Genomic DNA, 17,435 nt, shown 5'->3' with positions numbered 1-17,435 from the left:
TGTATTTATAAAACATATCCATGACTACCTCAGATGGTTTTGCAGTGCAGTGAGTTGTTACTAGTAGTAGTACTTTCGTGTTTTTTGCAAGCCATTCATACTAGACCTTAAATGCATTCAGATATTTTCTTGATAAAACATAGTCGTGACTACATCAGATGGTTTTGTGGTGCAGTGAGTTGTTACTAGTAGTGGTATTTTCGTGTTTTTTTTCTACAAGCAGTTCATACTATACCTTAAATGCATTCAGATATTTTTTGTGACTACCTCAGATGGTTTTGTGATGCAGTGAGTTGTTACTAGTAGTAGTAGTACTTTCGTGTTTTTTGCAATCCATTCATACTAGACCTTAAATGCATTCAGATATTTTCTTGATAAGAAATAGCCGTGACTACCTCAGATGGTTTTGTGGTGCAGTGAGTTGTTGCTAGTAGTAGTATTTTCGTGTTTTTTTTTTACAAGCAATTCATACTATACCTTAAATGCATTCAGATATTTTCTTGATAAAACATAGCCGTGACTACATCAGATGGTTTTGCGTTGCAGTGAGTTGTTACTAGTAGTGTTATTTTCGTGTTTTTTTTACAAGCAATTCATAATATACCTTAAATGCATTCAGATAAGCAATTCATACTATACCTTAAATGCATTTAGATATTTTCTTGATAAAACAGCCGTGACTACCTCAGATGATTTTGTGGTGCAGTGAGTTGTTACTAGTAGTAGTAGTACTTTCGTGTTTTTTGCAATCCATTCATACTAGACCTTAAATGCATTCAGATATTTCTTGATAAAACATAGCCGTGACTATATCAGATGGTTTTGTGGTGGAGTGAGTTGTTACTAGTAGTAGTACTTTCGTGTTTTTTGCAAGCCAATCATACTATACCTTAAATGCATTCAGATATTTCCTTGATAAAAAATAGCCGTGACTACCTCTGATGGTTTTGTGGTGCAGTGAGTTATTACTAGTAGTAGTATTTTCGTGTTTTTTGCAAGCCAATCATACTATACCTTAAATGCATTCAGATATTTCCTTGATAAAAAATAGCCGTGACTACCTCAGATGGTTTTGTGGTGCAGTGAGATATTACTAGTAGTAGTATTTTCGTGTTTTTTGCAATCCATTCATACTAGACCTTAAAGTATTCAGATATTTTCTTGATAAAAAATAGCCGTGCCTACCTCAGATGGTTTTGTGGTGCAGTGAGTTGTTACTAGTAGTAGTATTTTCGTGTTTTTTTTACAAGTAATTCATACTATACCTTAAATACATTCAGATATTTTCTTGATAAAACATAGCCGTGATTACCTCAGATGGTTTTGCGGTGCAGTGAGTTGTTACTAGTAGTAGTATTTTCGTGTTTTTTTACAAGCAATTCATACTATACCTTAAATGCATTCAGATATTTTCTTGATAAAACATAGCCGTGACTACCTCAGATGGTTTTGCGGTGCAGTGAGTTGTTACTAGTATTGGTATTTTCGTGTTTTTTTTTACAAGCAATTCATACTATACCTTAAATGAATTCTTTTTCAAAAACTAGGGGCAATTACGCTCTATCTCTCAATTGTCACCGCTTTTGTCCTAAGCTCTCGCAGAAGCTAGCTTTGAATATTGAACTTTTTAAAAGTATAAATACCACAAAAAAGTGTTTTTCAAAAACTAAGGGGGAATTAATCTATATCTCTCGATTGTCACCTCTTTTCTATCTCTCAATTGTCACCATTACTATCCTAAGCTTCTGCTGAAGCTAGCTTCGAATATTGAACTTAAAAGATTCATATTACCGTGGTTACGAAGTGTTTATAGAATTGGTGGTCTTTAAAAAGACCGTTGGGTAGTCATGGGTGTGATGACTATTATAAAAATTCATCATTGTTCATCATCCACTCAGTGTGATTCCAATCTATATCACGGATTTTGTGGTTCTTCTTCTTCCTGGGATATCTTACATACATTTTCCGAGAAGGAATATTTATCGGCACCCATCTTCTAAAAAATCGAACCTCGTCCTCTGGGTTGTGTATTCTACTCGGAAATACCTCAATTAAAATCTTCCAAGTTTAATATTGGTATATCAGATGTGCATTTTTCGATTAAAAGTTTATCAATGGGCACATTCCCTTTTGCGTACAGTGCTGTTACGCCAAAAAAACAGCATATCTTTCTAACTTCCTCTTGTACAAAGGATCGATCCTTCCCTTTGTTATAGGATGGAGGTATCATTCTATCATATAAACCTATTTTGTTTATAACGTATAATGTATTGCGCCACCTGTCTTCATTGTAGTCATACATATTGTAGTTGATATAACAGTGGTAACAAGAGACTTCTCGATGATCTGTAGTCAGCAATAGAAACGCACATTCAAAAATCACTCCACATGTTGATTTCTTCAAGCCAATGAATTCGCAATCGAAAACACCATACATCCTTGAAGTTATATCGATAGAATGGATGAAGTATTCAAACTGTATAAAATTCCAATTTGAAACTCGATTTTATACTAAAGAAACCAAATATATTAACACATATCCAAGACGCACTGGTTTATATTTAATAAACTATTATTATTATTATGGCCTCAGAATATTTATCTTCGCGAATGACAAATAACGATTTTCCTTAAATTAGAATGTTAGATATCACATGCAAAGAAGAAACTGCCGGTGTTTTAGACATAAATTTCTCACACCCAGAAGGGACTCGCATCTCATTATCCCAAAAAGATATGCTAATTCGGTTTCATCTCGTAGCATATTTTTACAAGTCAATCGCGAAAGAGCTTTATTCACCTCAAGCATAGAAGGAATCAATTTAATAAATTATTATAATATTTTCGTTTTTTTTATTGAATTTCTGGTTGTTTTTTGTATTCACATTGGAAATCCTCCCTATGTGGAAAATTTTTCCTAAAAAAAAACTGGAAACGCTTTATTATAACGTTAAACTGTATTTTAGATTGACAACACTGCCCTAAACACCAGTTGTGTATTATACAGTACAAATCTAAGAAGTAAAGCTAGGTCAACTCATAAGACCATTTTATCATCGTTAACCGTTTCCAAAGATTGATATTGTTTCAAATTTATAATAAATAAGGTATGAATTAACATGCTCTTCAGGGTTATCTTAACTGCTAATTAATTTAACCCTTATTTTTCTCCATCTTCAATTCGCAAATGTTATCTAGACAAAAAAACAGTTTCTTGTCCCTTTTCAATCTATTAAACTTTTGAAGATATTCTTGTAGGGTTGAATGTAGGGTCTGGATCAGCACATATTCTTGTAGGGTTGAATGTAGGTGTTGGATCAGCACATATTCTTGTAGGGTTGAATGTAGGTGTCGGATCAGCACATATTCTTGTAGGTGTGAATGTAGGTGTGAAATCAGCACATATTCTTCTAGGGGTGAATGTAAGTGTGAAATCAGCACTATCATTACTACTCACGCCGTGAAAATTATATGAATAAATGTTTTGTCTTTTGAAAATACATCTTAGTATTGGGGTATGCAAAGATGTTGAAATTAATAAAGTCATATATATTATAAGCAATAATAAGACAGCATTGGTCATCCATGACCCAACTTCCAAGGGACCATATGGCCCTTCCCCAAACTCCCTCCCCTCGTTTTTAGACTTCATATTTTTGGACTAAGAGTTTTTTGGACTCAGGATTTTTGGTCTTAAAATGTTCTTCGAATTAGAACTATTTGGACCTTTTGGACTCTTCGTATTTTTTGTACTTACATTTTTTTTGGGACTTCGATTTTTTAAGAGTATTGCTTAGAACTGGGGTATGCATTAAGTCAAAATTAATAATGTTGTATATATTTTAAGTGATGATACAACAGCCCTATGAAGGAAATGATACAATAAAGCCTATTGAAAACTAGTGCTTAGTGTTGGAATATGGCATATATTCGAAATTGATAAAGTTATACATTTTAAGCGATGATACGATAGCCCTATGAGGGTAATGATACAATTAAGCCATTTGAAAAGTATTGGGTATGCATAAAGTCAAAATTAATAAAGCCGTATAAATTTTAAGCGATGATACGACAGCCATATGCGGGAAATGATAAAATAAAGCCTTGTGAGAAGTATTGCTTCGTGTTGAAGATATGCATAAAGTCGAAATTGATAAATTTATATGTATTATAAGTGTTGATACGACAGCCCTATTAGGGGAATAATACATTAAAACCTTTTGAATAGTATTGCTTACTATTGGGGTATGAATAAAGTCCAAATTGATAAGGTCTTATATATTTTAAGCGATGTTATGACAACCCTATGAGGGAAATAATACAATAAAGCCTTTTGAAGAGTATGATAGTCCTATGAGGGAAGTGATACAATTAAGCCATTTGAAAAGTATTGGGGTATGCATAAAGTTCAAATTAATACAGTTGTATATATTTTAAGTGATGATACGACGACCATATGCGGGAGATGATACAATAAAGCCTAGTCAGAAGTATTGCTTAGTGTTGAGGATATGCATATAGTCGAAATTGATAAAGCTATATGTATATTTATATATGTAGTGCTTAGTATTAGGGTATGCATAAAGTCAAAATTAATAAAGTTGTAGGTATTTTAAACGATGATACCACAGTCCTATGGGGATAATGATACAATAAAGCCTTTTGAAAAGTATTGCTTAGTATTGGGATATGCATAAAGTGGAAATTGATAAAGTTGAAAATATTTTAAGCGATAATACGACAGCCATATGCGGGAAATTATACATTAAAGCCTTGGGAGAAGTATTGCTTAGTGTTGGAGATATGCATAAAGTTAACATTAATAAAGTCATATATATTTTAAGAGTTGATATGACAGCCCTAATAGGAAAATAATATATTAAAGCCTTTTGAAAAGTATTGCTTAGTATTGGAGTATACAAAAAGTCGAAATTAATAAGGTCGTATATATTTTAAGCAATGTTATGACAGACATATGAGGGATATGATACAATAAAGCCTTTTGAATATTATTGCTGAATATTGGTGATATGCATAGTCGGAATTAAGAAAGTCGTATATATTTTACACAATGACATAAGAACTCTATGAGGGAAATGATAAAGCCGTCTGAAAAGTATTCTTGAGTAATGGGGATAAGCATAAAGTCAAAATTAACAAAGTCGTATATATTTTAAGCAATGATATAACAGCCTTATGAGGGAAATGATAGAATAAAGCCTTTTGAAAAGTATTGCTTAGTATTGGGGCACAAATAAAGTTGAAATTGATAAAGTTTTATATATTTTAAGTGATGAGACGACAACCCTATGAGGAAAATGGTACAATAAAGTCTTTTTAAAAGTATTGCTTAGTATTGAGATATGCATAAAGTCGAAATTAATAAAGTCATATATATTTTAAGTGATGGCACGACAGTTCTGTGACAGAAATGACACAATAAAGCCCTTTGAAAAGTGTTGCTTAGTATTGGGGAATGTATAAAGTTGAAATTAAGAAAATCGTATATATTTCATGCGATGATAAGACAACCCTATGAAGGGAATGATACAATAAAGCCTTTTAAAAGTATTGCTTAGCATTGGGATATGCATAAAGTTGAAATTACTAAATTCGTATGTATAATAAGTGATGATGCGATAGTCCTATGATAAAAATTACATAATAAAGCATTTTGGAAAGTATTGCTTGATATTGAGGTATTCATGAAGTCGAAATTAATAAATTTGTATATATTTCAAGTAATGATACGACAACCCTATGAGGGAAACGATACAATAATTTATAATTTATTTTGAAATTTATGTCCTCAAAAAAAGATCTAGATAGGTCACGACTTTAAGAAAGAATTCGTTTTTTCTCCAGGGTGGTTGCATCAAACCTATTGTGACGCCATAACATCATGCAGAAGTTCATATTAATCTGAAGTTAGATGACAAGCTACAGCGAGAATTAAATACATACAAGCCTGCCGCGTGCCGAGTGCGTAGGCCCAAGCGAAGGTCAGGATAATGGTATTATCTATCAAACTAGCTCAAATAAGCAAACTCGTGGTATTTTCTTTATTTATAGAATTTTGAAAATTAATGTTTTAGCGAAAGCACAAGCCTCTTGCAATTTTTTTCAGTAGATAGTCCTTATGAAGCATACAGAAAATAAATTACTACTTTATAAGGCTGTTGGTAATTTTTAACCGGCCATGCTATCAATATTTTTCATTATATAATTTATATTCTCTGAAAACTAAAAAAAGACAGAACAAATTTTTATTTTCAAAACTGAAGTTTAATTAAGACCACGCAAAAATGACAGGCTTAAAAATTCAAAGCAACAATTCTCCGAGACCATTATAGAAAAATACGATCCTACCTCTTATTTTTATCAATTTATTTAATTTTCTTAGATTAAAAATTAGACCTTTAGTTTAAGGCAGTGACGATAAGTTGCATTTTAATATATTGTTTGCAGATTTGAACCATATAGATTGAAGGGCTGACATAAGTAGTGAAAACTCATAATAAGTATTGAGTGAAAACTCAATAGCCTACGGCAACCCTGAACAGTTGTTAATTGTTATTTTATTACTTTTTAGTTATAACATGGCTTTTTTGGCTATAGGATATTTACTACCAATGTCTTGGATGAGTCTCGGATATACCAGGATAAGTTATGTTCTTTGGTCAAAGTCTGCCGAAGAAGATAATGAAAGACAAGCAGGATCGACAATTTCAAAAAGAAAGGTAACAGAGTTTCACTCAATCGTGTTGAAAAATATTCTTCTGAGTTTGGCTTTATTTGTTTTGTAATAAATTTTGTTTGCACTTTTATTTTATTAATAAGTTTTTCTTCAGATCCAGTTCGTCAATTCGTCGATGGGAATTTTTCAGAGTTTGTCAATGGGTTATTTCCTCAATTGACAAATGTACGTGTTGTTTTTGCCAAAACTTCGTTTGAAGTAGTCTCCGCTAAATACTATTTCTGGTACAATTAACAATTTTTTTTAATTTGGGACCAAGGATACTCCTTTCTACATTTGTGGTAGATCTGAATATAGGCCGATCAAATTGGTAGATACTTTTGAAATAAAAGTAAGATACTTTTGAAAGTACAGTAAGCGGTTCCTTATATATTGCTGTTATATCCTTTTGATAACATGCGTGTACTTAATGTCTTTTGATTTAATTTGACATCTCCCTAATTATTCCTAGAAATTTTCACCTTAATACCCTTACCCTCCATATTGGAAAGTAGTCGAAGTAATTGTAATAATTGGAGAATCAGGTAGTAATAGTAATAGCAGTATGCACCTAGTGCTTTTTACTTAGTTCAACATCCCCCTCGACTTGTTCTGTAAGTTTCAACAGAATAATCAAAGTCATTCCTGAAAAACTGCTTATATGCCCTTTTTAAAAATATATGTAGCCTACGTTGTGTGTTATTCATATGAACTTAGCTTCAGTTGGAGTAATAGTCGTATTAGGAGTTGTAGCAGTAGCAATAGTGGTAGTATGCACATTGTGCCTTTTGTTTAGTTGAGCATTCCCCTAAACATACCCCGAGAGTTTCAACTTCATATCTTTTAAGCTTTTTCTAAGATACTGGGGATACACCCTTTTAATAATCAAATGTATATTGTGTTTTGATTTAGTTCGCCATCCCTCAAAATATTCCCATAAAGTTAAACTTAATATCCTGACCCTCAGTAGTAGTAACAAAAGTTGTAGTAATAGTAATAGCAGTAAAAGTAGCTGCAATAGAAGCAGTAGTAGTAGTAGTAGTAGTAGCAGTAGTAGTAGTAGTAGTAGTAGTAGTAGTAGTAGAAGTAGTAGTAGTAATAGTAGTAGTAGTAGTGGTAGTAGTAAGAGTAGTGGGAGTAGCAGTAGAATGAATACTGTACCTCTTCGTTAGGTCAACATCATCCTTACCATGCCATAAAAGTATCATTTTAACACTCTAAGCCTTTTGGTTAGTTCAACTTCCCCCTCTATATGCCCTGAGAGTCGTAACTTGATACCCTAAGCAGCTCGGATATATTCCCGATACTTCATTTTGTCAACCTGCATGTACAAAGTGTATTTAATTTTGTTCAATATGTTCCTCAACATTAATTTGCAGAAAATTCTAACTTAATACCTTTACCCATAGTAGAAGTAGTGAACTAGGAGCAGAAGTAGTAGTAATAGTATGTACAAAGTGCCTTTTGGTTAGTTCAACATCCCCGTCAACTTGTTCTGAAAGTTTGAATTTAATACTCTAAGACATTCCTGAAATATTAATGGTACGTCCTTTTGTCAACATTTATGTACCTAATGTGTTTTGATTTGATTCAGCATCTCCCTAAGGTTTTCCGGAAAGTTTCCCCATGATACTGTTAGCCTCAGTATTAGCACTAATCATAGTAGTAGTAGTAGAAGGAGGACCAGAATGAGGAGTAATAGTAGGCACGTAGTGCCCCTCACTTAGTTCAACATCCCCCTGGCAAGGCTGTATCCAGGGGGTTTGAGCCCCCCCCCCCCAAAAAAAAAAAATGTTTGTCCGACTCGTGAAATCGTAACAAAAATGAATATAAACCAATTTTGATGCGTATTTAATGTTTTTTTAACCCCCACCCAAAAGAGTCCTTTTGTACCCTTCCCCCACCTAAAAAAAGATCCTGGATACGGCCCTGTCTCTTGAACATGTACTGAAAGTATTTACGTATTACACTAAGCCGGTGGTTCACAAGCTTTTCCAGATACCGTACCCCTTAAAAAAAGACTTTCATCTTTTAGTCCCCCCCCCGGAAGAAAATTAAAAGAAAAAGTATACTGAAAACAATATTATTCCCAGCTTGGATACATTTTCTTTCATAATTTCAAAATAATAAAACATTTTGTATTTTGTTTTTAAACAATTAAGTATGAATATTTATCAACAGTAAAATCTATACTTGCATTAATGTATAAAAAAATTAGTACTTCTCAATGAGACGCGTAAGTTATCAACAAGTACTGAGCTTAAGAAAGGCAATGCGCAATTCAGGGCTTTATCACCCATGTATTGTATTCTATCCTTGTTTATACCAAGAACTCAATAAGATTTGCATGTCAAGTTTAGAACGCAGAGAAAAATATGATGAAGTTCAAACTAATGCACCTTTATCTGAGATTAACAAGTTGGGCGCTTAGTCAAAATGGTTTAATATAGGGATTTAAAACCCAGTTCTCTTCACCATTTTGCTCGGGAAGGTATTTTCCTGAATAACTTTTAAATTCTTTTTTGGGTGACTGTAAATTATGAAAGATTTTTAAATACATCAATTTCCTTTCAAATGAGCCATTAAACAGCTCTCTATGACTTTCCAGTGCCGAGCTAGCTGAGGCGAAAAAAAAACGGAAAAAAAGAAAAAAAGATACTGTTTAGGCAGAATGCTGTTGTAGCTGCCACTTTTTTGATTTTCAAGCCGATATAAATCCCTTGCTGTTCAACCCAAGGGACAGAATGTTTCTTATATAGGGGTTTCCGACATGTCTGTTGTAACGGTGTATTTTTTGTTTTGATCTGACTCTATTTTTAGGAGTAAGTGGTTATTATATTTCTGAACATTGGACGTGATCGTCTCTTACTAAATTGCTAGCTACCGCTGCAACCCAGATATGATATCACATTTCAGTCCCTCTGATAGGTTGAGACTGTTCTCCACCAGGAAACTATGAAATTTGCCGTAAACTACGCTAAGGTTCTTATTGAGGCGTAATTCTCATAATTTGAATTTTTTACTCGAAAAATCTTATCAAATATCTTGAAAATTTTAATGGAACTTTTCTAGCACAAGGTTATAGTTACCAATCCTGAATGAGCTACAAATGAAAATTCTTCCCCATTAGCCAGTTCTATTAAAATATTTTTAATCTTTGGTTACTATGGGCCAAGGTTCGTTCTTTGCGAGGTTGCAGCCACCACTGCAACCATAAAAATTAAAATACGATGACACCTTTTTAAATTAAGCTACTAAAAAAACAATATAAATTCATTATAAAAATAATAATTGGTTGATGTTCAATCAATCATCAATCAATCATTTTATTAATACTAAACTCTATTACAAACGTAAAGAAAAATTATTAGTGAACCACTGTAGACCAGTGTAATTAGACAAGTTATCCGCTTCGAAACAAATAAGACATTGAAATATTGACAATGAAATCTGTTGTCTTTCTCAGCCTTGCAAATGATAATTCCAAGAATGAGAATCTTGCCCGCGCTTACTATGAGAGTGAAAAACTTGTTTTTTCTCATTTTAATAAATGAATAACTGTGTGCTAATACGACCCGATTACAGTGTGAAAGAATGTCCATCAGGTCCATTCGTGACAAGAAACTTCAAGTAAGGAGCGATACGGAGCAATAGTAACCAAAACTGTAAAAAAAGGAATTTTGACAACATTAAAACCTTAAAATAAACAAAAATCATTCTGTATTTGAGAGATGACCCCCTCAAATATGTTGTCTTAAACCCCCACTCAGTACACTAAAATTTTGCTCTTTTTCAGAATCCTTCAAGAAAAAATTATAATGAAAAATGTGTTTTTTTAATATTTTAGGTTTTTTGTGGGAACGAGGGTTGAAAAAGAGCAGCCCTCTCATATAACAGAAGTGATGTTGGCGAAAGATGGAAGGTTGGAAGGTTTGGTTGAGGTTTTGAAGTTTTTTTTGCAAATTTTGTAGTCGTTTCATTAGGCTGTGAGGTTTTGACCAGTATTGTGCGTTGTGGCCATTTATCTTAGGGGGAAAGTGTTGGACCCCTGGTCCCTATTATTATAGAGATGTCCTTTTCATATCTTAATAATGTTTCTCTTAAATCCAGCGTTTCCCTCCTTATCCTAGACATTAATTAAATATCTTTTTGGTCCTTTGTTTTAGCTCCCTTTGATATTTTTTTTCTTTTGGCTGAGAATTGCGTATCGAGCCGATTATTACGGTATCGAACCGATTATTGACTATTGATAATTGATTTTAAAAACAACATGGCAGGTATCATTATTGTAATGTAATGGCCCTGTGTATATCAGTTTTCCTTTGCCGGACTTGCGTAAGAGTTTGGACCCCCACATTCCCATCCAGGGCCCCAAGTCCCCATCCAGATGCCCATGCCCTCCCTCCAGGGCCCCAATTCCCCCAAGTTTTTTTTACTTAGATTTTTTTAACCGAAATTTTTTCAACTTTTTCCATGTCTCAAAATCACATTAAATATACTTAAAACAAAAAAAAAATCGATTGTGACATTTAAAAAAATACAAAATGAGGATGAAATAAATATTTCAGGCGTGATTTTTTTCTATTGGAAAAATAATGTTCGTAGTGATATTTCTTTTAACTTTTTTTTTCCATGAAGTGAAACTGAAAGTTTTTCAACTTGTTTTTTTTTATGTCTCAAAATCACATTAATATGCTTTTCATCGATGGTTTACCAACAGATACAGTCAATGGGCCCAATAATGCCAATGATGGAATGTGTGATGTAGCTATAGCTGAATCCATGTTAAAACTCATTTATGACCCCAAAATGGAAGAAGTGCCATGTCAAGAGAAAACACAATGAAGTATTTTATGGAATAAATTCTGTACATTTATTTTCTTTTGATGACATTCTATATGCCATTATTTCAATAAAAAATATTATGCATTACTTTTCATAATCTCCATTAATTTTAGGGTACGCTAGCAAGGCTATCAGTGTATTGTTTCTGGGACGCTGACCAACTGATGTTAAGCGTCACTACATCATAGCAAGTTATTTGCGCAATCGATTTCTCATTTGGATACATGGTTAATTGATTTATTTCCGAACACCTTTTTTGGCATCGTTCTGAAAATATCCATACCATGGTGATTTGAGACACTTTCTGGACAGACATATTCTTTTGATGGTTAATGAAACCTATTTTGATCTCCAAAAAATTGTATTGACTACAATCGAGTAGGTATACTTTACATAATGTAATGGTCCTGAGCACATTGGTTTTCCATTATTGGGGCTTTGCACATGAGTTTAGGTCACCACATTCCCATCCAGGATCCCTTGTCCCCCTCTAGGACCCCAAGTTCCCCTCCAGGACCCCAACGCCCCGATTTTTTTTCTTGATTTGTATGAATTTGTCCGGACTTTAAGAGGAGGGCCTTAGTTTTTACAGTTTGGTCTTGATTTTGTGAATTCGTCGGGATTTTTACGTATTGGTCTTAATTTTTTAGAGATTGGCCATAATTTCTACAGTTTTGTCTTGATTTCTATGTCTTGGTCTGGATTTCTATGGTCTAGTCTTGATTTCTAGGTTTGACCCTGATTTTTAAGAATTCGTCTGGATTCCTACGCATTGGTTATGATTTCTCTAACTTCCCCTTAATTTCTTGCATTGATTATCATTTTTATGGGATTGTTCTGGATTTCTATGGACCGATCATGTTATCTACAGTTTTGTCTTGATGATTTTGGTTTGGTCTGGATTTTCAGAGATGACCCTGGTTCTTATGAATTTGTGTGGATTCATACGCATGCTTATGATTCCAATTTTTTTTTAGATCGAAACAACTTTCATTAACCATCAAAAGAATATGTTTGTCCAGCAAGCACTTGAATAAACACGGTATCTACTCGGAATGATGCCAAAAAAGGCATCCGGAAAAAGATCACTGATAATATTTACCATATATCCATTTTGAAAATCGATAGCGCAAATAACTTGTTATGATGTAGTGACACTTATCACCAGTTGGCCCACGTCCCAGAAACAATATGTTGATTGCGTTGCCAGCGTACCCTAAAATTCATGGAGACATAACAAAGTAATGCATAAAATATATTTATTGAAATAATGGCATGTAGAATGTCATCATAAGAAAATGAACGCACTGAATTTATTCCATAAAATACTTTAGCACGTTTTCTCTTGACATGGCACTTATTCCATTTTGGGGTCATGAGTTTTAACAAAGATTTAGCTACAACTTTATCACACATTTCATCATTGGCATTGTTAGATTCATTGACTGTATCTTTTGGTAAACCATCGATGATAAGTTTTCAGTTTTCAGTTTAACTTCAATAAAAAAAACTAAGCAAAAAAATTTCACTACGAATATTTTTTTGCTAATATAAAAAATAAAGACTGACCTATTTATATCATCGTCATTTTATGTTTTTTAAAATATCAAAAGTTATTTTTTTTTGTTATAAGTATATTTAATGTGATTTTAAGACTTGGTAAAAAGGTTCCAAAAATATCAGTTAAAAAGAATTTAAGTAAAAAACATGAAGTCTTGGGTCCCTAGAAAGGGAGGGCAAGGGGCCCTGAATGGGGACTTGGGGCCCTGGATGGAAATTTGGGGGTCCAAACTCATGCGTAAGGCCGGTAAAAGGAAACCGATGTGCACAGGGTCATCTCATCTGTCACTAAAAAAGGAAAAGATCCAAACAAATGCAAATCTTATAGACACATAACCGTCTCGTGCATCTTGAGCAAAGTGTTTAAAAATGTGATCTTCTCTGATCTTGATACTTGACACTTTGGGGACAATCAGCTTGGATTCCAGATAGGTCTCGGGTGGCAGAGACTCACCGCCTTCTGGCTAACATACTTATGGACTCGGAAAGAAAAAAGTCGCCTCTGTATATGTGCACCATTGATATATCGAAAGCGTTTGATAGCGTCATTCACATGCAAGCAATGAATACTCCACTGCAGAATGGAGTAAGTTCAAGCATAGTGAGTACTTTGAAATTTTGGTACGAAAATGTGACTGTGTTGGCAAATTGGAAAGGTACAATTTCAGATCCTGTCAAAATCAGAAGAGGTGTGAGGCAAGGCAGCGTTCTTAGTCCTCTTATTTTCAAACATGCCATCTCAAAAACTCTGGACCGTATCTCGCCCTCTCTCCTATTGTATGGTACTGACCTATCTTACTTGGCATATGTTGATGACATTCTTCTGCTCAGTAGATCAAAAGAAGACTTACAAGAGAACCTGAATTGACTCCTAAGTGACTTTCAATCTATTGGGCTTTCTATCAACATTGATAAGTGTGAATTCATGTCTTTTAGTGCACTGCAAAGTGATTCTGTCACTCTAAAAAATCATGTTGTCCCCACGGTATCGGAGCTGATATATCTTGGTATTATGATAGCAGAAACAATCATTAAAACTAGAGAAGGAATTTTTAAGCAAAAAACTAAAGCCATTAAATATGATTATGCGTCTGTAGTCCCGAATCGTGGACGCTAATCCTGGAAATCTCTTGCCCCGATTTTTTGTTCAGTGTGCTTACCAACCATAACCTGCCTTGCCGGTGCATCCCACATGCTGTCAGTGAGAGACACTGAAAACATCAAAAGTGCTACTATAAAATTGCAAAATTTTTACTTTGCATACCCAAGCGTTATTGGAATTCGTGCCTTGAAAAATATGGTCTTAAAGAGCCATCCAAACAATGGTCTAGCAATCGAAATAATTCAGTGCTAAAAGTTAAATTAGATAGATGACTTTTCTCACCTGCATTTATTTGACTGTCGTGAATTACAATGAGTGTTGTATCTTTATCTTTTTGAAGCTAGTTTCTTTTTGTTTTCTTTTTTCTTTTTGTAGTGCTCCACTATAACCTATTTCTGTGGATGGTGGGTGAATAAATGTTATTATTATTATTACGATACAATAATGATACCAGCCATGTTGTAGTCATAATCAATTATCAATTATCAATAATCGATAATCGGCTTGATACCATTAGAGGCCAAAAAGATCTCATCCAATTTTTATTAGAGTCCATATCAAAACTTCGTTTAATAGACATAATAAACTCAATTTAATAGTCACTATAAACTCAATTCTACTATTGAACAACATACTTGGCAAACGAAACTCAGAGAAAAATGTCTCCAAATATGTTCCTTATCGTCAGTAGTGAGACGATTCAAGACTCCACAATGGCCATAGGAGATTCGCATAGGATGTTCACAACGCCTCTAGGAGATTCCTAGAAGGTCCTGGTTTCTGGAAGGCCCATAGCAAAGATTTCTACATCATCCTGTTTCTACAACATGTCCTGTTTTCATGACACAGCTGGCACAATTCCCATGGCATACGAGATACCCGTGACCATGTGTAATATGGATGACGCCATTGTATGTAACGTATTAGATTTATTTACAGTGAATTTATTGGTAATTTTTTTCACGGAATTGAGTAGCTTACTAAGTCCAATATATGCAATGGTATGTTCTTCGAATGATCGTCTTTTAATGTATTTTTGAAAATATTTGATGTGAAATTACAAACAGGAAAATGCCTATGGATGTTTCTTAATTGGAACAGTAAGAGACAGTCTGGTTACAACCTATGATTATGACGTCATTGATCAATTTTTAACATGAAATATACAGTTTTTCATAGAAAAATTAATTCTATTTTAAAATTTATTTATTTTAATTACAAAAAGTTTTTAAACCCTTAATATCCTTTGTAATGATCTATGCAACACCTCTCTGCGACGTTCCAGTTCCAAGCTGTCCAGTTCCAGTGCCAAGAGGCCTTTTAGGCAGAATGTTGTAGTAGCTACCACTTTTCTTGATTTTCAAGCCAATATATTTCCCTTGTTGTTCAAGCCAAAGGGTAGAAAGTTTTCTATATAGGGGTTTCAGACAAGGCGGTTCTAATCGTGTACTTTTTATTTTGATCTGATTCCATTTTTAGAAGTTATGGGTTATTGTATTTTTTAACATTGGACGTTGTCTCTTACTAGGTAAGAGACAACGACTCATGATATTTCCCTTTGTTTGTAAAATTCCCAAGAAACTAGTGCTTTTCTGAAAACATAAAACTGACGAAATAAATGGGAAAAAGACACAGGAAAATCCTTAAGATGTCTTAAAAAAAATTAATTCAATATTTCTTTCGAACATGAAATCAATAACTATTACGACACGTTTTTAATTCTCTTAGAGATCAAGAAAGCTTAGTTTGAAGTAAAGCACTGGTTTTTCATTGTTTACAAATACAGGGAACTTAAAACGACCTAAAATTAATGACGTTTCCATATATTTTCAAAATTCGAAAAAACTAGAGCTTTAATGAAAACACAAAACCGACGCGACAAACCAGGAATAGAAACAGGAAAAATCCTTAATTGATCTGCAGAGACAAAGAGTAATTCATTAAGCTCTCAACATTTCTTTTTTCTGGCGATGAAATCAACAACTTTTACGACAAGTTTTCAATTCCCTAAAAAAGTTAGACAAGCTTAGTTTGCAGTAAAGCACTAGTTTTTCAGGCATTACAAATACAGGGAAAAATCACGAGCTTGTTTGTTTTAAACATTTTTTTAAAATAAGTTGCCTAATCCACAAAGAGTAACTTTGTACGTTTTAAGTATCAACATTCTTTTTTTGCTCTCGTCAGAAATCTTTTAATGAATTATAATTAATTTTAAACTATGCCTTAAGAAATCTGGTATTTACCAAGGATTTATCTGGGATTTATTATGGGGTATCTATCCTTGGCATCTTTGAGGAGTTGCAAATAAAAAGATATCTATGAAACCATTAAAAGGATTAAAAAGGGGCAGTTAACATAATTTACAAAAATTGTATAACATAATTTTATTTATTTACTACATTTTTTCACTATTTTTGCTTCTTTAACTCATATATTTTTAGCTAGTCTTAGGCTAGCACGCTAGAAGTAAATAGTGACGAAGACCACACTGCCTTCACATCATAAACAATAAAAAATAGGGAAATTCCTATATAAGACAGTGGAACGCAACTTTAAATGAATATGTAAGGACTGGTGTACCAGTCCTGGTTGAACTTCCTTGAAGTAATGATGCTAGGGCTGTTTTAAAAATTTTAAAAACTTGTTTTTACTTTTAATGATCGTATTTTAATGTGAGTTACTCTGATGTTGGTGTTTTCTTCGTTCACTTTGCTGAGGATGGACCTTGGATATAGGATCAAAATATTCATATGAGGTTGCGTTCCACTGTCTTATATAAGAATTTCCCTATCGTTCTACTTATTGTTTACTAGCGTGCTAGTCTTATTGGTGGCAATTGAAGTCTGAGGGGTGCCCGTGCCCTCTAGTTTTTTGCCCTGCCTAGATTTGTAACTTTTTGTCTTTGCAGTCTTTTAAATGGAAAAAGCCCTTTTTGGTATTTTAGTGTTAAAAAATAACAAAGTGTGATTTTGGATACCACATTACACTTTTTGATAGTACTATCAAGTCAACTATATAGAAAGGGGTTAGATATGGAAATAAGCTTTTAAATGAGCACTTAAACAGCTTTCCATTATGGTGCCGTTCTTTTGTTCTTTTCTTTACTATGATTACTTTACTATATTGATTACGTTACTTTACTATATTTACTATGGGCTAGAGTTCGTTCTTTCCCATGAACTAGCTTCCGCT

At 33.6% G+C, this 17,435-nt stretch overlaps 1 protein-coding gene across 1 annotated transcript in view; it reads left to right on the top strand.

Annotated features, from left to right (window-relative positions):
* Positions 1 to 17,435, top strand: part of LOC148945322 (tachykinin-like peptides receptor 86C) — a 418,581-nt gene that overhangs the window by 266,615 nt on the left and 134,531 nt on the right. The window contains exon 6 of the mRNA XM_089099004.1: positions 6,593 to 6,740. Coding sequence (XP_088955130.1) covers positions 6,593 to 6,740 — 148 coding nt within the window. The remainder of the gene's footprint in view (positions 1 to 6,592; positions 6,741 to 17,435) is intronic.

This window comes from Artemia sp. Qi Xiang Cuo, chromosome 13 (assembly GCF_049724085.1).
Source record: "Artemia sp. Qi Xiang Cuo chromosome 13, ASM4972408v1, whole genome shotgun sequence".
NCBI lineage: Eukaryota > Metazoa > Arthropoda > Branchiopoda > Anostraca > Artemiidae > Artemia > Artemia sp. Qi Xiang Cuo.
Note: the sequence above shows the minus strand (reverse complement) of the source record. Positions and strands in the feature narration are given on the sequence as shown.